General features: G+C 38.2%; 2 protein-coding genes across 8 annotated transcripts; one reads left to right on the plus strand and one right to left on the minus strand.

The window, feature by feature from the left end:
- The first annotated feature begins 7,569 nt into the window (after positions 1–7,569).
- On the plus strand, positions 7,570–10,583 carry LOC124181321 (polycomb protein eed-B-like). Its single transcript, XM_046567785.1, has 5 exons — positions 7,570–7,822; positions 7,936–8,124; positions 8,256–8,420; positions 8,529–8,682; positions 8,910–10,583. Exons 4-5 carry the CDS (start codon positions 8,670–8,672, stop codon positions 10,220–10,222), a joined length of 1,326 nt encoding a protein of 441 aa, XP_046423741.1. The 5' UTR covers positions 7,570–7,822; positions 7,936–8,124; positions 8,256–8,420; positions 8,529–8,669; the 3' UTR covers positions 10,223–10,583.
- LOC124181314 (sedoheptulokinase-like) lies at positions 10,363–16,442 on the minus strand. Of its 7 annotated transcripts, XM_046567769.1 has the most exons (10): positions 16,306–16,442; positions 14,548–14,726; positions 14,146–14,379; positions 13,274–13,653; positions 12,922–13,172; positions 12,524–12,792; positions 12,301–12,438; positions 12,035–12,172; positions 11,762–11,957; positions 10,363–11,621 (listed from the first exon to the last, which is right to left on the minus strand). In XM_046567769.1, the coding sequence occupies exons 4-10, from the start codon at positions 13,634–13,636 to the stop codon at positions 11,438–11,440; spliced, it is 1,539 nt and encodes a 512-aa protein (XP_046423725.1). In that variant the 5' UTR covers positions 13,637–13,653; positions 14,146–14,379; positions 14,548–14,726; positions 16,306–16,442; the 3' UTR covers positions 10,363–11,437. The 7 variants fall into 7 exon arrangements, with proteins under 7 accessions (XP_046423725.1, XP_046423727.1, XP_046423724.1 ...); XM_046567771.1 differs by lacking the exon at positions 14,548–14,726 and having other exon boundaries at positions 14,146–14,347; positions 16,306–16,438; XM_046567768.1 differs by lacking the exon at positions 14,548–14,726 and having other exon boundaries at positions 16,306–16,438.
- Between the last annotated feature and the right edge of the window lie 425 nt (positions 16,443–16,867).

Consider the following 16,867-nt stretch of genomic DNA (forward strand, 5'->3'; position numbering starts at 1 on the left):
AACAAACCCTAATGGAGTTGAATGATTGATTATCGAGATATGAATTCCCAAATTTTATACTCCCTTAAAAAGAGGAAGTGCAGCCTTTGATCAATTAGAGGCGACGCTGTTATTTATAATCTCTTCTTAGAGCATAAGGTGCGCCGATAAGAGTAAAATTGGGAACCCGAAGTGGGTTCGTGACCCATTACTTCTTGTGACTTATCTTCCTACTTCGCATCGTCGAGAGTCGTCGCTTATTGCTTATTCCTGTAGGCACCCTACGAGTCGAGTAAAGTCTTCATCAAGTCTGCGCACTTGCATAAGACGAGGACGTAATATAATCCAGCGTACCGTACGCGTGCTGCCGAAGGAATGAACAAACACGATAAAGGCGATTCGTGTGTCCTGAAAAATGTTAAACATATGGCTTCGACTTTTCAGATGCGGTTTATATATGTATAGGTTCATATGTATATTTGCACAGCGTGAGTCGTGACCGCCGCTGTAATATTGTACACGTATACAACAGTTTCTTCGAATTCGACTCACCAGAAGTAGACGTATCTATATATATATATAATACATATACCTATGAGGTACCGTTAATTATCTAATTTTTTAAAGATATTTCACATTAGACGGAATCTAAGTGTATATGCATTATACATAATATATCTACACATCAGAGCCACCGCGCGGCACAATTTTGTCAATGAAACATGATACTTTGTTAAGAAAAGAGAGAAAAAAAGAGAGGGAGAAAAGTACCGTTTTCCTAGCGCACGATGGTGCTTTGCACTTGGTTCAAACTGCTGTTGACTATTGAGCCAAAAACAAACAGACATCTCAATATGTGGATACAGCCGGGTGTGATGGAAAGAACTAGATTCTGGGGGAACTGATGACCGCAAAGCATTAGGTGGTACTATAATTGTGACAAGAATTTAAAAATTGTTGGGCTTGATTCCGTTACTGAATAGACGATCCACTCGAAAATCTAGTTTATCGCCGACCGACTTTTGTGAGTTTTGAATACACCAAATTTCAAGATTTCAATAAGAGGTCTCGCTTAATTTCAATGACGCTGCACATTGCATAGAAGTCAGATTCTTCGATTCGATCGAGGGTTGTTTTATTCAAACGTATGCAGATCGAGCATCGTGCATACAATTAAAATTAACAGAAATACAATTTAGTGACAGTATTGTCGACCGTTTTACTTGGTGACAAGTTTTCTTGTGCCGACGGTATCTCAAAAACGATTGAACCGATTTACTTTGAATCTGATTTCTGAATTCTTGAACGTTTTATTCTCTTTGCTTTGTTACGATTTTTTTTCACAAAATGACGACCGTTTGAAGTTGAAATTCGATTGGTCTCAAAAAATTGCGAGTTGCTTATTTAATTAACAAAGAATAATGCATGGTTTCAAAAATATGTGTAACGGCGGTAAAGAGAATAAACTATACGGAGAATACGGTGTCGAGATTGATTGAGTAAATCGGTTTTTAATCGGAGCCATTTTTGAAATATCGTGCGCATGGGGCAATATCGTGGGGTGAAATAGCTAACGTTATTGTGAAAAACAATTACGCTCTCTAGTATTAATTGATTTTAACAGAAAATAATGTGCAAATAAAGCTCAATCTATATACTTTTGAGATAAAACAAACCCCGCTCAAATTGAATATGTATAGTTGCAAGTTGTCTAGGTATATAAATTTCATAATTTGTACTATTAGTTCATCCGTCTATACCTGCGAAAAAGTGTATACATATTATATGATACACTCAAGCCATAATCGGAGAGGATCGGCATATGCAAGCCGAAAATCTAATAAATCGAAGAAATATGGGTATAACTATAATACGGAGAGTTCAGTGTCTACGAGGACAGATTGATCGAAGATTGAATGCAGCGGACGACGATCTTTCCGCACGTCCTCCTGCGGATAGCCGATAGCGGAAGGCTCGGCACGTACCACGGATGACGCGCATATCCCGCGACAAAGTCGGGGATAAAGAGCTGCAGGTCTGGAACCGAGTGTCAGCCGAGGGCCCCCTGCAAGTCGGCTCAAGTCTGCAGCCGCGTCGCGAAGTCGCCAAGCAAGGGAACCACATAGCATTGCGGTGGACGGTGCTCTCGGTTTCTTGCGCGAACGCGACTAGGCGCAGGCCGTCCTGGAAGACGACTGTCTGCTTCTTGGAGACCCCTACCAGGCCTCTCCTTCTTCCCCTGCAGGGTCGCACCTGCCAGCTAACTAGTCGAACCTGAATAAACTCTGCCCTATGTGTCGCAGTTTGCGGCGTCCATGCTTCGCGTGCTAGCTCCCAAGTTCCGTAGTCCCCGGTATCCCCCGTCCAGACGAAGGGGTTCGCCGCTTCTGTCAGAAGGCATGTTATAGCCTGATGATGCCTTATCTGACGTGGGCTGCGCTGAACTGCCTGCGTATCTGGAGGGGAAAGAGAGAGAGAATGAGAATGAGAATGAGAGAGGAGAGATTAGTTCACATAACTAAGTACCTTATACCTGCAACGACATGCTGCAAATGCGCTGCACAGCAGCAGCTTCTCAAAACCGATATACTAGACGTGTAACCGAGCACAACGCTGATGCCCACTGTTATTCGATTCACCGAACTCGGGAACTACTGCAGACTTGTGCACTTCCCTGCTTCTCTCCACCAGTTCAGCCTTGAAAGAGTCTCATTGAAATCGCGATGGAATCGCCTGATTCCATTCCCTACGATTATGTTCAAAGTATTTTAATTATGTACCGTCGCAACGGTGGGAACCTGCCGTGGTGGGGTAAAAAACTTCGGAGACTAAGAAAAGCTCCGGGGTTAAAAGAAATTAATATGAAAAAACTATGCGGTTATATCTATATGCCTGCTTCTGCAGCGATACATATTCATTCTCGTACATAATACATTAATCGCAAAAAAAAAAAAACTATAATGCATCCGATACAGATTGAACTCAACTTGACCCTAGTATGCGTACACACTTCTTACCACTAAATTATGAGTTTCATTGCGAGACGAATGTATGATGATGTATACGTAAAAAATAATTGCCAAAGACGGCGAAAAATCTCAAGATGTAGATTTTTTTATGGGATCCCATGGGATCGTTGTATAACGAAAGGAATGCTATAAGTATCCGTGAAGAGTAATGTCCCGAATTCCTGAGTTTATTATTGCGGTATTTTTAAGGAGGCCACAGGTATAGGGGCGATCATCTTATGAACATTCCGCATTGGTAAATTGCCGTTTTACATGTTATTTTTGCTTCCTGCTGTGAGTAAGGATCTATAAGAAAATGCCAAGTTTATGCAGGGGTTATTTAATACCTTAGTAGACAAGCGTATAGCGTTACCAATTACTAAATACACCGCTTTCATACTTCGTTGCAGAATAACGATCGAACGCCGCAGAAACTTACCGATCAGCGTGCTCAGTAATCAGAGATCTGGGTGATCTGATGATCGCTGCATCGGCACGCCTTATTATTCGCGACCAGCCGTCTTCGTATAGAGGTTTAATTAAACCGTTGCAGGCTGCAGTAACACAATCCTCGCACACGGCACAGTAATATCGTTGAACCATTTCGAAAACATTACAAGTTCTGCAGGGGTACAACGTTTTTGTAATATTATGATAGATTTTTTATATTTTTTTTTGTTAAAAATTACTCTTTTCTGTAAAAAGTTTATTTCCGCTAAATGTAGTACGATTGCGATACGCTTAAAATGGCTCTCATAAATAGTATATACGTATAGACAAACTCGAATTGCGAAGACTGTATGCCTGGAGGGGAAAACTAAGACGCAAGAAAGTTCGAATGCAAAATGGATGTCAACAAACCATTAGACTCACGCAGTGGACGCAGATTCATTCGTAATACGATACGGGTTGAATTACCAAAAGGCCGTTGACGTGCTAATGCCACATATTTTTTCTAGTTTATAACCATAAAGCTAGAAAAAAGTAAAAAACTCCTGATCCCCGCTTTCTTTCACTCACAGAAAACAGTGTGCCAATATTCGGTGAAAAATTGTGAACGGAATAAAAATACCGTGCAAAATAGATTGCCTGTACCTCACTGATCCTGAGGGTGATTCGTAGTCACGTCGGTTATGAAAGTGTATTTTACAACATATGTATAGGGCATAATCACAAAGTACACATTTCTGTCATCATGCAAATAATAATTCGTAAAATTCGATACAGCAATGCCTGTATGCCGGGTTGCCTGCGGCAGAGGAGGAAGTGAGATTCGCTGTTTTTAACATTCAATGATATCAACCCTATAGTGAAAATGTCCCATAGAATCTATCAGATTCGTTCCAATTTCCGATAGGATCCTATAGGATTCCGGCAAATCCAGAAGAATTTGGAACGGATTTGGACGAATTCTGTGGACTTACTATAGAAATTTTCAATAGGGAACATTCGACACGTTGTAAAAACTGTGGGATCATGCTCAAGACTGCAAGATGAAAAATCACCTCTATGAAAATTTTCACCATCCATTTACGCATCAAAGGTTCAGGATAAGAACCACTTAAGTCCACACAGACTGATTTCAAGAAAAATACAAATTAATGTTTACTTCCTCGAATGCTAGACTTACCGATCGCTTGATGTTTCCAAAATGTAAAATCTCTCCAAGACTCCCAGACGTTACAGGTTCGTCTGCGATGATTTCCGCCGACGTAGATGCCAGTTTTCAGATTTCGGGCTCACACGTGCCTGTAGAAAATTGAAAGTAACGGTTATAAAGTGTTGAACGGTTCGCATTCGTTGCTTCTATCGCACAATTCCTATGCAATTCGTACCAGGAACGACTTGACACGAAATCGGTGAAAAATAGTAGCCAAGAGCTTTGTGAAAATACAATTGAACATGATATCATGCAATTGAGCGAGCTAGCAATCGTATACTACTTCTTACACTCGAAATAATCGCTACGAAATGAAAATGGTACATTCTATAGTGAATAGTACATTGAACACATGATATCCCTACGAATATATTATCGAAAATATTTACGAACTTAGTCTCGGTCTAGTATTAAGTCGGTGATGTAAATACGTAACGGTCAAATTGCGATCGTCATTTGTTGACCGTTGAAAAAACTAATTTCAGACATACTGGGTAAAAACAAACCTCTGGTTGTCTCTGAACTGTTTATTTCAGAATCTGTCCAGCCCCATGGATCTTCTCAATAACGAAAACCAACAAATTCAGCACAAATTTGCACAAAGTCGGCACTGAAAATGTGATCCAAGCACGTTTGAAGTCCTCGGCGTCCCAGAATTCATGAGTACCGTGAAGGTAGCGCTGGTACAGCGACGTTTGCGCGGCAAAACGAGATCCAAAACTGCGCTCTCTGACGAGGTGTTTGGAACTAATTTTCGATGACGAAAGCATATCGGTAACGTATCGACAAATGACAAACGTCGTGCCATCAGTAGTGTTATCCACTGTGAGTATAAAGTAAACAAACCTAGATTGCTTATCAACATGCACTTACCGTCCAGGCACCTCGAAACTTAGAAACCTATTTTTGTGTCAAAAGATGCTGTTTTGCAGCTATATGAAAAATACGAAAGTAGGGGCTCGCTCAAACTTCTCTTTGCCTCACTGATCTTTATTGTTAACGTCAGTGCATATGTTCATGACGTCAGTGCTCTCCAAGTTTTATACTATGGACATTATCGTGACCGTAGTTAACACTGCAGCATCCATCGCATCCATAGATGACGACATGCAAATATTTATGTTTTGTGAACCCAGCGACTAGATATACCAGTTTCCAGGAAATAAAATTTCTTTGAAAGATGATTGTACGATGAATCCGACGAAAGAGGGGTAAACCAGCCTCATTAGGCAGGGGAAAATCCGTATACGCAGTCGAATCGACGAATCAAGGCCGTTCAGTTAGTAGTTACTGCAGAAATAAACTAACGAGATACGCATTCGTCCGCAGACGGAGAGTATAGCTTGGCACATTCCTACCCGGACATAGCCAACCGTAAGACAACGAAGAGGAATATAGCCTGAAGGAAGAACTCCGAAGATGTCGAATTTACTTGTTACGTTACCCTTGCAACTCTTCTGTCACCTAGTTGGTACCACGAATTGTATTTACGAAAACTTCACCTCAGGTATGAAATCGCAATGACGAAATTTATCAACAAAGCGCTACCCTCTCTCGTTTAAACATGCTTCAATTTTTCGTTAACTCAGTTCCAGGTCAAAATTCTGTCAGTGTATCAGAACCCAAGACGTTGCCCATAGGATATGTAGCCTTCCCGGATGTCGGAATGGCTTACAAGTGGACTGACGTCGCCGCACCGACATGGAACGAAGCTAGAAAACGTTGTATTCTGGAGGGTGCTAACCTGGCAAGTCCTGATTCTTTCAAAAAGATTCGTTACGCATACTCTGTGACGAACGGCAAAGTTCAGCCATACTTGGGAATTCACAAAACTTACGACGGCGTCGAATGGACGAGTGACAGAACTGGTAAATAATAATCTTTATTGAACATTATTTTATTCCCACCATCTCTGCAAGTATTTTCAAGACTGCAAGGAAAATTATGGAATAATGGTGAACGAAAAGCCACTGAGATTATAATTGGTATATTGAATATAGCTATCATAATAATAACTAAGATATTACGTACTTTGAAGTGGCAATTATTCCAGATATACTTCATTAATATTTTTTCACCAGGTCTACCCCTCACCTCATTACCATGGGCGCCAAGTGCACACCCTCAAGACGTAGAGAAAAAATTTACATATCTAAACGTTGAAGGACTTCGAGAAGATGCCGGCGATACAACAGGGACCTTCATCTGCGAAATTATTCTCGTGTAGAACAGTTCCTTCTTCTAAAATCATGTAATACTTTTCAGTGCCTATTATCAAACAAAAGTTGTAAAATATCACTTTTTAAAACAATGAAATTTTTATTTGTATAGTGTCGTGTATACAGTTGAACGTCGATTACTCAATTAATTGGAACTGGGTACCGTTTGGATAATCGTAAATTCGGATAACCAATCAGCACTATTCCTTGGGGGCAAGAAAAAACACTCGTTCAAAATTATAGAAATGTCTACACGATAGGTACCGTTCTGTTTATTTTCAAGGTGCAGAGGAAGAGTGCAATATTCTCTTTTAGTATGTACAATCAAAAATTAATTGTGTTCAGACTGGTCGTATTTTTTGTTTTCGACAAATTTATAACATACATATAAGGTATACGAAATTGTTGACAGAAGGCCAGAGAGATCTATTGTTGAAATTTATCACTGAGATACGCCGATTTCGCGGAAATTCATTCCCTGGGTTCCGAAGATAAGACTGATCGCATTTCTTCTGAATGCCCCGCTTGGCGAATCCATAAAATTCATTCCGTGTGGTGGAGATTGGTGTTATCGAACTAACCAACCACGTCCAAAGGTAAGGACTGACATGACTCCACCCGAGTTACGTAGATGTCGCCAAAGGCTGTGACTTGTGAGCCTAACATAGTGTTTACCGTTATGCACTGCCATAGCATCACGTAGGCTTATGTTTGTTGCCAATAGCTAAAGCAGTGGATAGAGAAACAGAGCGAACCCGATCTCCGAAGGCGCAAAAGTGACGAAGTGCTCGTGATAGATTACAACTTATAGGTTAGATTTGTAATATGCAGGACGGATACGATACAACGGTGTATTTCATGGCGGTTGCCGGTGGCAAACGTCGGATGTTTGGTTTCTAATGGCGCAGGTCTTGCGTTATGGATTACGAAAAAATTTCGCGGTCATTTCGTTTTTGGTAAGGCTTTACGCTTTCGTTACTGGTTCTTTTTCTCACTTAAGAAAATTTTTTTAAATACTGACGCACCACAATCATCCCTAACGGAACAACGCACAACTTCAATCTCGCAGATCGTTTCCACCGCCGAATATTGCGAGAAAATATCTCAAGGATTGCTGAATAGTGCATCAGGGAAAAAACAACAAATTCTCATACATCGGTGCGAGTCTGTCGCCGAAGTTATCGCCACTCATAAAAATCTTCACGTCGATTTTATCGTATTTGCAATCGACTCTCGGCTAACGCTATCTTTGAAGGAGGTGGGTATTTAACGACAAAAATTATTTTTTCATCGTGTATTAATGGTTTTAAGATAGAGAAAAAAACCTGCATCTGTTTTTCGTCATAATCGTAATTACCTATACTTTTTTTTATTCTCCTATTCATTCAGGTTGAGAAGAATATTCTGCTAGTTGATCAGAGTTTTATATTGTTGAGTAGCACCTGTTTAGTAAATGGTAACCACATATCGTCAAATGCTATGGGTGTGACGCAAGATCAGATTTTGGAAGTTTGCGACAAGTACAATCTTCGGCTTCTCAATTCAAATATTAATGTGAGTTTACACATTTCAAAATGTCTAAATACTACGCAATGTCGATTTGTCAAATAAAATTAGAAATATTTTAAGAAGGTGAAAAACTGAATACAAATTTTCATTTAGGTACCGGAGGACTGTCTCTATTTAGGTGATCAAATTATCAATTTATCTTGCACAGTTCTCGGTCAGAGAAGCGGATTGCCATTATTAAACATCCGTGATCAACATACAGCAATGTACATTGTCGATGATTCTGTGGCATAAATGTGCAGTTCAAGTGAGTCACATGTACAAAGTGAAATAATTATTCAAACAAGCTACAAAAAATAATTCCATGAAATTTATCACCACAAAAAACTTCCCAAGACTCGATAAATAATATTTGAATACCGTTTTATGTTTCTTACTAAATACTAAAACAACAAATTGAAACTTTTTGAACTCCTCAATGAATATCTACCACTTAGTCCGATGTTTGTAATTATTGGATATGTGTACTTTCAGATTATCAACAGACGGAAGATATAATGAAGAAAGCTGGTGCGAAACCTCAGTGCCAGACTTATACTTCGAGTCAAGAAGACACTGACAATGATAGTGACGAAACCGAGTGTAGTATTGGCAGCAATTCGACTGCAGGTACACATCGAAGCGATACTCCGACTCGCAGTGCTCGTTATAAGAAGAAGGGAAGACGGCGAAGTAAAACGGCAAAGAACAAGTCTCTGAATGACAAACCAATGTATAAATACTGTTGTAGTGTCAAGGAAGACCACGGGCAGCCTTTGTTTGGCGCTCAGTTCAATCACCATCTCAAAGAAGGCGAACCAATGATATTTGCATCAGTAGGAAGTAACAGAGTCAGCATTTACGAATGCCCCGAGGGAAACAATATCAGGCTTCGACAATGTTACGCTGATCCTGACAGTGAAGAAAATTTCTACACATGTGTATGGACATACGATGATTCAGGAAAACCATTATTAGCCGTTGCAGGCTCTCGAGGAGTAATTAGAGTAATTAGTACTGTCACTATGACGTGCATTAAGCATTACATTGGTCACGGTCATGCAATTAATGAGCTGAAAATTCATCCGAAGGACCCAAATATCCTTCTTTCAGCTTCGAAGGATCACGCTCTACGTTTATGGAATATTAAGACTGATGTTTGCATAGCAATATTTGGAGGTGTCGAAGGTCACAGGGACGAAGTCTTGAGCGCGGACTTTGATATGATGGGACAACGGATAATATCTTGCGGAATGGATCACGCGTTGAAACTTTGGTCCCTCGATAAAGGGGAAATGCTGGATGCTATCAAGCAGTCGTATTACTGCAATCCGACCCGCAACGGGAGACCTTTTGACTCGATTCTGCAACATTTTCCCGACTTTACAACAAGAGATGTGCATCGCAATTATGTGGACTGCGTTAAATGGTACGGAGATTTCATACTTAGTAAATCTTGCGAAAATTGTATCGTATGCTGGAAACCTGGACGTTTAGAAGATACCCAACTTCGTAACGGCGAAACAAGCGCCACTGTATTGCATCGCTTTGAATTCAAGGAATGCGATATATGGTTTATACGATTCTCCATGGATTTCTGGCAAAGGACAATAGCACTTGGTAACCAAGCTGGTCGTACCTATGTGTGGGATCTGGAGGTTGAAGAACCAGGCCAAGCTCGATGTTGCACATTGGAACATCCTCGGTGCACCGCGCCAATACGGCAAACTAGCCTGAGCAGAGACGGTTCTGTACTTCTGTGCGTGTGTGATGATGCCACGATATGGAGATGGAACAGGGATCACTAACCCTCCTAAGGAATATGATATTCCTGAATTATGAAAAAATATATAAATGTATTAAAAATAGACGTTATTCAGTGTGAAATTACAATGTTTTTCACTATGTAAATAACGGTATTAGGTGTTACCGTTTTGTTTTTTTTTTCTTCTGTATATAGGTAATACAATAATTGACTCGCTGTGTCATGTTTACTAATACGATACAGTTTTGGATATTAAATTTTAGAATTTTTCATTCCGCCGTTTTGAATTTTGTATAGTCTGTGTAACTTAAGCTTGTGACACACAGCAATATTATAGTGTATCACTCAAAAATGTTTACATGTAAAGTAAAGTGCCTTTGATATACATTTCTGAACGTTCAAAACTGTTGGGATTTATTATACCTACTTTAATGATTATTTTAAATTTTGTTTCTTACTTTTACGGCATGCATTTAACTTAGAAAATAAGTTGGAAAAAATCGTGCTGTAATTTCGATTGGCTGATGTAAAGTTATACCTTATTCGCTTCATGCAAAGTTAACACAGATCCACAGCTAATCTTTTCTTATATCTGTATAGTGAAATGGTGACACGATGTTTTATTTAACAATGACAGATGACGCTGACTAGATGCATGTTTATATGGGATTGAAATTCGTATTGTTGCAAAACGATACATTTATAAAGAAAACTGTAATTTTACAAGTTCAGTGTTGTTTGAAAATAAAAAATTATCATATTTTCGAGACTTAGCTCCAGAGACAAGATCATTCGAAAACTGTGAAACCATGATTTTGGTATCAACATTTTATGACATCAGTGCTACTATCTTTCTATTCTTAGTCTACTATCTACTATTTTAAATGCGTTGCATGCAGCGAATATGAATAGAGCCTATGCCGCATATTTCGGAAACTCAACTCTTGCAAGGTCATTCTACAACTGTGAAACCATGATTTTTGCATCAATATTGTATGACATGCACGCTACTACCGTCACAATCATATTTCCTACTAGTATTTTAAAAGTGTTGCATGCAAATGGAAATGAAACTCCAAATTCGGTAAACAGTAGCATTACAATTTTTTTATCGGCAATAATGATCTGAAATTTATTATACATACATATAAAATATTTGAATACTACGATTGTTAGTTTTTTTATTTGTGACGCAACAGGTCATATTACATTTACTGACACTTTGCCAGAGCTTACAGTCTATGGCTCCGCTAATTTTCTAGTTATGGTTAATTACTGCAAGAGCTGATCCAAGAGCTGCATCTCCCGATTGTCCTATTTCCAATGGTAACTGATACCATCGCAGCACTTCCTTCTGCAAGACTAAATTCCGGACCAAACCTGATCCATTACCAACAATTTGCTGTATTCCAGCCTTTTGCAATACTTCCTGCGGCATCATACTAGAGAAATGAGAAAGAAATGAACCTTCAAAAATCAAACTAAAGCCCAGACACAAGAAAATTTCAATCAAGTTCATCGACGAACATTCAATACTGATTGAAGATAACTTTTTAACGAGTTTGTTCAAGTAGTTACTCACTTATGAAGATTTTTTATTACCCCAGAACAAAGAGCACGGAATATCTGGCCAAGTTGTAAGGTGTCTAGTGTTATTTGAGACACGCTAGCCGTATGTTCGGGAGCATGGCGTTCACCGAGCAAAGTAGGCACAATTTCCAAATCAGAAATAGCCGTGTCCTCTTGCCCTAAAGCTATTAACTTTTCCCAAACCTTAGCTGAATGACAAATTGAACGTAAATTAATATATTTTTGATCCATACTCCACATTCCTTACTTTATTAAATATACCTACATTGAGGTATTGAGAAGCCTAAATCCATGCTCCATTGTTGTAAAGCTCTGACAAACGTAGCTAAAGAATTGCCTCCATTCAAAGATGCAGCTACTGCCAAGTACCTCCCCTCGAAATATGGAAAATGTTGAATTTTTGCTACAAATTTATACAGTTTTATTGACTTGTTGAAATCCCAAACTTAATAAAGATATCGACCTATCCAAATGTTTGATCCATCGAGGATTAGGTATACTTTCCTAGCCTTTTGCATTCGCAGTAATTACCTGTTTCACCTGACTGTTTTGGACTGAAAAATGGATCAACATAGGCAAGTTGCGCTGAAGTGGAAATGTTCAATACCGCATCTGTCGGATCTTTTAATAAAGCGTAAACAGAGCACTGCAGGTCACCTAAAGCAACACCTACGAAAAGATTCGATAAATTACTTCGAATTTCAAGCGAGTAAAGTCCTTATTAACGAACAATAAGTCAGTGACGATACTGTACCTACTGGTGTACCAGCAGGAATTCCGAACCACGTTTGCTCCAGACAGCCAGCCGCTTGTCCGGGCTGCAAAATTTTACTTGGTAAAATGTGTGTAGGAAATTCATGTTGCGACAAGACGTCTATTTCCCAACGTGACTCTGTTGTTAAGAAATATCCCCAGCTCGCTGCATTTTGTGTACTGATCGTTACTTCGCTATGACCGCAAAGCAGAGCCACCAACAAATCTTGAACCGTACCACATCTATTATATTTGCTCAGCTTTTCAGGTCTACAAGACGGGAGAAATTTTTTTTTTTTCTTACTGCGGTCAAATAAACTCGCTGTTAAATAAATTTAAACGACATTCTTGTCGATACATATACTTAAAGATTTATGTAGACAATGAATACATACTAACTTGTATTTAGCAAACCAGAATATAGTAGCACAACCATAACCAGAGTGGGTAGTTAGGTGACTTTTTGATGCTGGCAAAGATGCCAGAAATTTTGGATCGCAGCGTGAATCTTGCCAAGTGTAAAGCGGCGATACTTTTTCTCGAGAAATTTCCAACTTAAATACCCCATCGTGTTCCTTATCGTCTTCCTCCGACGAATATTTCCAAAAAGTCACACCGTGCATTTGTCCACAAATTCCGATATTAACCACCTATGCAATAGGTTTTAAGTTAATATTTCTTCTGTTGTTTACTATGTATTAGCATCAACATAACTGTTCTTATCTATTCCTAAACATTGGTTCAGCAATACCTGGCGAAGCAAATCTTTTGGAATGCGTGATACACAGCTGTGGACTGCGGATAGGATTTTTGGTACATCCTGCTTGTTTCCTTCCACGCCCAGATCACTAGGCACATTAGCCTGCGTATCCTTGGACTGCTTGCTAACAATCTGTTTAGTCTCAGTTGACACGACGACTACTTTAACCGAAGTTGTACCGAGATCTATTCCTAATGCTAGTTTTTGTGAATGTGCCATGATCGTCAGCTGCGAATATACCAAAGGACTCCTCAAAGAACTACTTGTAAAGTGAAGAGAAGAGAAGCGTTCCAAAGTAGCAGTAAGAGTAAACTGTTTATAACCAGATTGCGTAAACTTTTTCTCAAAGCACATAAACCTTTCAGTCAGAGCTGGAAGAATTCAGAATAAGATAAATATGCGAGTTGAAAAACATACTGTGCTAAAAACTCAGCTTCTAATCGTCTACTCATTTTGAAATTGATCCAGTGATTTTACTAAATACTAGCCGAACACGTGTAAAATGTATTTATTATTACATATGCATTAATTTCAAACCGCCACAAATACACTAGAAGTGGAAATAAACGAATCTCAAGTATTTTTAGATCGTAAGAAAAGGCTACAACCATCTTGGCGGCAGAATCTTTCATGCCCAGCATTAGCAAATGGTGAACTTGAAGTAATAGCAAGATGTACTTACAAACAATAAGATTTGAAGCGATGTAAATAATGTACTAATTGCAAAACGTTATGAAAATACTCCAAGTAGAACGAACGGGGTTCAAACAAGGTAAGATTTTGTTATGACATTATCTTCATCGAAGTACAGTATCATAAAGTGTGGAATAATAAACTGCTTTTTTTCTGCATTTAAGTCTTACTTTCTTTTAGCCGCCAGGGTATATCGAACCTGGTACGAGATGACAAGTGTATTAAATTGAGTCAACTCTTCAACGATTGCAGGAGAACTGTGGGTAACTGGCTCAGGCACTATATTAATTGTTGATCACAGCTGTTGTTTTACGTGAACCAAAGGGTTGTCTAACAAGCAAGCGTGTACACAATGCCTGATAACCATGTTGACTGCGAGATAAAATAGAACATCCATCAATACTCTAAAATTAAAAACCAGACAGGGTTTAAAGGTGAGAAAGAGAGAAAAAAGAAGAAATCGAATAAATATTTTTTGTGGTATTTTCACGAATTATTTTTATTCAATACATCTTAATACAGGAATGCAAATAATTGTACAAATTTGTGTAAGGCAAAGTGTAGCTAAATACCTGTGTAATTTAACTAGTTTTTAGCATAATTATCGCAGGTACTCAATCAAAGCATGCATTCTTCACCTTTTACATAAGCAAAGAAACACTTGGGCCTATGTTCAGAAACCCTTTTTCTAAGATTAGGACTGGATTCAATCATTCTCTCATCCTCTTTTTCCTTAACCGCAAGTTTTACCCTGGAAATCAGGTTTGACAACACTATTGTAGCGATGTGTTTTCTTTTGAAACGGTACAAATCAGTTTCAAATCCCCCCAAATTGAACCATACTTTTCAATATATCGCACGGAAAAAAAAAACCTTAGTCGCTACCAATAGTGTAATATCTCTTGCTTACTGTTTAATTTTATTTGTATTTTTCTCCTACCAAACACATGATTAACAAGCCAATGCATTGACCATGAAGACCAATGAAGCATGACGCAAATTATGCGGTAATGAAAAAAGCGCCCTGATTTTAGTCCAGCCAACTATTCATAAATGAGATTAGTGACAGAATGAGCTATTTTTATCAGCCAAACTAATTGATGCAAATCAAAATTTCGTGCTTGTAGAAGAAAATTGAATTGATTTTCTGTTATCGATAAGGGACTGTAAAGAGAAGGGGACTAAATCGACTAACACCATTTCCCAGATTAGTTAAAAAAAACTTCTCTCCTGACAAATTGAGTGAAATTTATTTCTAGTATTTGAAAACACCATAAAATTAAAAAATCCTAAGGTTTAAATAGAACACCTTTCATATTCTTATAATGAGTGAAATAAATTTAGTTTACATCTATGAGTTGGAAGTTAATTTATTCTACATACGGAATTCAGCTCAATGAGCAACTGTTACCCAGTTGAAATTTTACATCGCATCTTTTTTTTGCAATTCAGATAATCGAACATTTGTTGTAATATATATTATTCAGCTTGAACACAACTACAAATATGATATTGTAAGGTTGCATGGATTTCGAAAGTTTCAGAATTCCATTTTTATTTTTTTGCTCTTATCTCAAAACTTTTGTTTTCAACTTCTTCCCTTCTTCTGTACACTCCTTTAGTTAAAATGTAAATATTGATATGTTGGGAGTCATTGCAGAGGTAAATTTTGCTCTTGACAAGAACATTTGAACATGAATTTTATAGAAATTACTAGTGTAATCAAATTTGTGTATTAGCTGCACAGTCTCCACATTTGTTAATGAGCTCGTGGCAATGTCATGAAATTGTTTTACATGTATAAAGTAGACAATGTTATGTGTATGGGAATTTTTTTATTTGAACTGAGATAAACCAAACAAGCAATCCATGTTACGTTATCACGACAAAATTTGTGACAAAATCTTTGATATCCACATCAAAGCAAAACTTTAGAGAACACCAATAACTGTATTGAATTTGTACCTCGGTTTCACTTTTGATAAAATTTCGATAGAACCATTCAGAGATAATAAATTAAACGCTGGTAGGATGTTCAGATGAAGATAAGTTATACGTACATATATATACACCACCAGTTAATTGTCAAAGTTATGTAAGTAATAGTCAATGTAATGATGAAAATATGCAATTAAAATTGAAGGAACTCGATTGTTTGCAAAGAATATAGATTGAGGATCATTTGGCAATCTAGTTTTTGTTTTTAAATTAATTTTTGGTATAATTTGAATTCAGACATTGTTTACGTCAAACTGATGTGTTTTATGTTATAAGAGCCAATGAGGGAAATTATGTAAGACAGCAAACGGGTAAAATAAATTAATACATACTATTGCTCTAACTTGGACGATTCGTGTGCACCGTAGATTAACTGAGCATAATGCGGATGTGACACGATAAATACACGCTTTCACGTATCAAGATGACAAGCCTACCCCGGAGCTTCGCGTCGGCAAATCTTCGCCGACGAAGATTGATTCTGGACCATTCTGAAGCGATAAAATGGTGGCTTATCGGTGATGAACATCGTAATACCAAGTATCTACAAGAATATACGCATACAATTACTTCGTTGTCGCATCGTACGGTAATAATTATTTTGAGCATATCATGATTAAAACGCGACTCATTAAACTCTCTCTCCCCGAATGTATAATAATAGACGATCCAAATATATACATGTTGGCTAATGGTTTCAGTATTGTGTCGTTGTATAACCCGTATAACCCAACCAGAATCCATACCTTTATCGCCGATGCGATAAGTTTGTTTCTTTTTCTCTTACGTTCCGAATCAATGATAGAAAAGTAATTTTTCTTGCAACTTCAATAAATACCTATCTCTCATCAACGGTTAATCATGAGACACAAGATTGAAAGTCCATTCAGTATT

Source organism: Neodiprion fabricii, chromosome 4 (genome assembly GCF_021155785.1).
Source record: "Neodiprion fabricii isolate iyNeoFabr1 chromosome 4, iyNeoFabr1.1, whole genome shotgun sequence".
Lineage (NCBI taxonomy): Eukaryota > Metazoa > Arthropoda > Insecta > Hymenoptera > Diprionidae > Neodiprion > Neodiprion fabricii.